The sequence below is a fragment of the Cucumis melo genome, chromosome 3, assembly GCF_025177605.1.
Source record: "Cucumis melo cultivar AY chromosome 3, USDA_Cmelo_AY_1.0, whole genome shotgun sequence".
In the NCBI taxonomy this organism is placed as follows: Eukaryota; Viridiplantae; Streptophyta; class Magnoliopsida; order Cucurbitales; family Cucurbitaceae; genus Cucumis; species Cucumis melo.
This window is the reverse complement of record NC_066859.1, coordinates 9,522,280-9,526,846: the sequence shown is the minus strand read 5'-3', so window position 1 is coordinate 9,526,846 and position 4,567 is coordinate 9,522,280. Positions and strand designations below refer to the sequence as shown.

Sequence of the window (4,567 nt, the reverse complement as noted above, 5' to 3'; positions counted from 1 at the left end):
TACTTATGCTTTAAGTACACACCTCAGTTAATAACTGAAGAAACAAATGAAAGAACAATAAGCAGATATAACAAATGAAACACCAGACATTGTTAACCTATGACAACATCTACATCTGGGGGGTTCTTGATCCATGATAAGAGATTTTCTATTACCTTGTGATATAATTCATGATTACGAACTTATGATTATCAGTACAGAATTCACAATATATTTTCAACCTTTTGTATTCAGAGGCACTTTCTTACTTATACATGAACAGTAAAACTAATTACTAATGTTCGTCATAGACATCACTAAGGAAGACCTCCCCTTTAATCAGTGATCACTTTTACCAATTAATCAAGTAGCACTTGATCTTCGACAATCTCGAATCTCATTTTTGATTCTCGATCAAAAAACCCTTTTTTAACACACTTGACTCACTAAGGAGTACACCCACTCTTTCAGCTTTCTCTTTGGATCACAATCTGCTCAACGACATAAACCCTTATTTTTTTTATGCGCACACAAACCACTCATGAACTAGAAAGATAAACATATTCCATAGAATCAACCAACCCGTAAAGTCAGGAATGAATCTCAACAACCAGATAAACCACAACAATGCAGCCAGACTAATAATATTTTTCCAAAACAAAATAATGAATAAATAATAGAAAGTGGGACCACGAACACAACAGCCTCCCTTTGATAACATTCAAAATGTGATATCTAATATAGCTTATTTCATGATTGTTCTTAGATTTTACTTTCCTATTTGGCTATTTTATAGGTTATGAGCAAATGAATGATAGAATTAAAATACCTTTTAGTTTCAATGATTCATTTCAATTGAGCTAGCTAGATTGATCGATTTTGCTACTTTTGCAAATTTTCATATTGTTTGGGTATGAGTCTAATTTTTGTAAGTTAGATAGCAATCAATATTAAATACTAACTGTTTGAACGAGGTTTCTGGTGAGTCATGTTATATGGAGTTGAACTTGTATTGATGTTGTGTTATTTGTATTGATTTGATACGACGTGGTTCGATCTCTAGTGCTTGATCCCTTTATCCTCTCTCAATCGAATGAGTACGCTTGATGTATGGAAGCAGAGCACGTGATGTTTTTGAAGTCATAGTCTTTGACGAATATTTGTATCTTGAATGAGTACATTTGATGTATGGAAGCGGAACGCGTGATGTTCTTGAAGTCGTAGTCTTGGAAAAATAATTGTATCTACAAGGAACTTGAGCTTTAAGTATGGTCCAGTCTCTAAGAGTTAGAGTGTCTCCTAATTGTTTGGGAGAATTTTGATCTCTAAGCCTTTTTGGAGTAAAATTTTCTGAATTCCTACAAATAAAGAGAACTTCTCTATTTTTAAAGTTCTTTGGTGGGCTTGACAAGTCCATAGATAAAATCCCTATAATCAACCATGTGGATTTGGGTTAAACCTATTTTTTTAGCATAATTGAACTTTAGTCCAAATAAATAATATTTAATTGGATAAAAAAAGAAAACACTTAATCATATAGGACAATTAGATAACAATCAAATTTTGATATATAGGCATGTGGACTAGCGAGGCATTTAAGACTTTTCAATTTGAATTCCTCTTTTTAATCGGATCAGACTACTGATTTTGCTATTTTTTTTTTTTTTTAAAAGGTTATACTTTTCGGGTATGAGCCTAATTTTTCCCAATTATTTTATCAACTATACCATAGTCCTCGTGTCTCTTCAACATGAGTTTTATAAAGTCCGGTCCTCACCAGTCACCATGGTTGCCAACAATCAGACAGAGATCTCAACACCAACGCATAATATTTCATCGCTAAATTCTAATCCAACAACCACTAATTAATTTGTTGTTCATTAACAAAATCAAATTCATTTAAATAGACCTTACCTTTAGCCATTTTCAAGTTAAACTTTTTTTTTTTTTTGTTGCAAGATAGAATTTGTTAGTTTGCAAGATACACTTTGTTAGACACATTTTCAAATTATACATGTTACTGATAAAGCTATCATCATTCCTGTTGTGGTCTTTGGAAACCTCACTCCACGTGCTATGCACATTCTTTGATCCATTTTATAGAAATCTTCTTCCGTTTTTCTTCTCTCCTCTCCTACTCTAATTTTAAAACATTGAACCACACCATTCCTTACTTAAAATAAAATAGTTAAGTAAATAGTACAAACATTTAACTCTAAAGGTTCATAATAAACTTAATTCAACATAAAATAAAATTTAAAACATATTTCTATAAAAGGGATTGCATAACATTACATCAATTTGTTACAAAACAAAAATCCCACAATCAAATAAATGCTATATATCTATCTAACAGCTTCATTATTCTCAAGCTGAACACTATTATTGTCATCATCAACTTTCAATTGATCGTAGTGATGAGGTGATATATAACCTTGAAGATGGTTCCACAAAGCCAACTTATCAACCCTCTCACCATGATGCAATTTACAAACAAAATACACCACAGTTTCCAACACAAGCTTAACCAAAAGGAACACCATAAACAACAGCACCCAACAAATCCCCAAAATACTCCTGCCCACCCATGTTGACCTAATAACAAAATAATGAAGAAACACTAACTGAATCACTCCCAAAGGCAAATCCAACGACACCCATAACATTATAACCATCTTCATCTTCCCCTTAAGTAAACCCTTGCTTTTCGCCATGGCTTTGAACCCACATGACTTTTCCAAAACCGCCACGACGCTTGACAATTGCCAAATTGTTGTCAAATACCAAACGCCAATACAATAAGAGATGCTAAAGAAGAAAAAGATGGTTTCTATGCCGAGTAAGAAGTTTTGGTCAGTATTTAGGCCATAGATTAAGATTGCTATCACAGGAATCAAGCATAGCACACCAACAGCAACGAAGGTAAAGGCAAAAAGGGAGGCAAAATAGCAGAAAAACGTGATGAGAAGTTGCTTCGAAACCTTTGGGAGGACGGCCATCACAAGAGTGAAAGAAACATCACGTGCCGCGTAGATACACGCGACGGTGTAGACGATGGCGGAGGTGGAGAGGAGGGAGAAGATGGAGGACAAGATTAAGAAAGTGAAGCTGAAAAGAGAAGAATAGAGTTTTTCGGAGGATACGAGGTGGGAGAGTTTAAGGAATTGGGGTGTGGATTTTTGAGTTTGTTGTAAAATTGTTTTCTCTTGGGAGATCTTTTGAAGGAAAAAATTGGATGTTTCCATGTTGGCGAAGAATAAGAGAGAGAGAGGAAGAATGAAGAGAAGAGTAATTTGGGTGAAGATTTTTCTCCATTGGTGTGTCAATTTGAAGGTTTCATGGAGGATTCCAAAGATCCCCAAAAACTTGAGGTTTTCTAGTTTTACTTCATCCATGGTGTTTTTGGAAAGTTAGGGATGAGAAATTTTTGGGATGATGGAATATATATATATATATATATATATATATATATATAGGGGAAAAAAATCATTGAATGATTTGTTAATTATATTTTTATTCCAAGTTTGATTCTTCTATGACATGGAAGTGATGGTTGAATATTCTAAGTTTTGAGAAAGATCAATGAGTAGCTTTCCAAGAACTTAATTAGTTTGGAGAAAAGAAAACAGTTCACGTACGTAAGTATTGACTTCTAAAGTCTCTTCTTATATTCAAGGTTCATATTAATGCTCCTACACGCTTTTTGCAAACGTCTCCGTATTTATAATTTCTAACGGTCCATTTTATCCATTACATTTTTAATAAATACCTAAATTATCTTTTGTGGAGTGATATGCAAAGATATTTATCTTCATGAAAAATTGTAGTGAGTAATTTTTCGAAATATGGTATAGCAAATATAGTACATTGTTCTTTTGGCAAAAATCTCATTTTCTAAAATATTCATTGTCTTAAATTTGTTATTATTCCTAAACTATCATTCAATAACTTATTTCTTTTCCCTTGTTAATGTCCTAATCATCTCTTATTTTTTCTTTCACTTTTTAAGACCATAATAATGCTTTCTTATACGGAAAAAACAATTTGTTTCTTCAATAATGTTTCTCCCCTTTTTAAGGTCATAATCATCATTTCTTATTTGGGAAAAACAATTTGTTCTTCCTATCTTAATCTTAACTTTATGATATCAACCACACATTATTTCCAATATGAAATATAATGGTTGTTGATCGGAGTGATTTAACTTAATTTTCTTTACTTTCTTCGATGTATATTTTGGGTTAAATCTTATATTAAATGATTTTGTTTTACTTTTGTACATTGGTTTTGTTTTGATTTTACTTTGTATCAATTTTGTATATCAACGTTGTGATGTATTTATATTACATGTATTTAGTTGGTTGATATACTTACTAAATGATTTTTATCATTTTTTCGAATTTTATACAATTTATTGTAGTTTATTGATTAAATAAGTATATGAACAATATAACTTAGTGTATAATTACAAAGTATATCAACAATATATTATTAAAATATATCAACATATTAGTAAAGTGAATCATTATCAGGTATATCCATCAAGTTTACAAGTGTATATTAATAGTTATCAAGTGTATAAGTAGGA

At 31.7% G+C, this 4,567-nt stretch overlaps 1 protein-coding gene across 1 annotated transcript; it reads right to left on the bottom strand.

Annotated features, from left to right (window-relative positions):
- Positions 1-2,324: 2,324 nt before the first annotated feature.
- Positions 2,325-2,978, bottom strand: LOC127148656 (uncharacterized). The gene has a single exon (XM_051082852.1). The coding sequence runs from the start codon at positions 2,976-2,978 to the stop codon at positions 2,325-2,327; it is 654 nt and encodes a 217-aa protein (XP_050938809.1).
- Positions 2,979-4,567: the final 1,589 nt, after the last annotated feature.

Excerpts from the sequence above, each read along its gene's own strand:
- LOC127148656 (XM_051082852.1), bottom strand. The coding sequence starts at position 2,978 with ATGGCCGTCCTCCCAAAGGTTTCGAAGCAACTTCTCATCACGTTTTTC.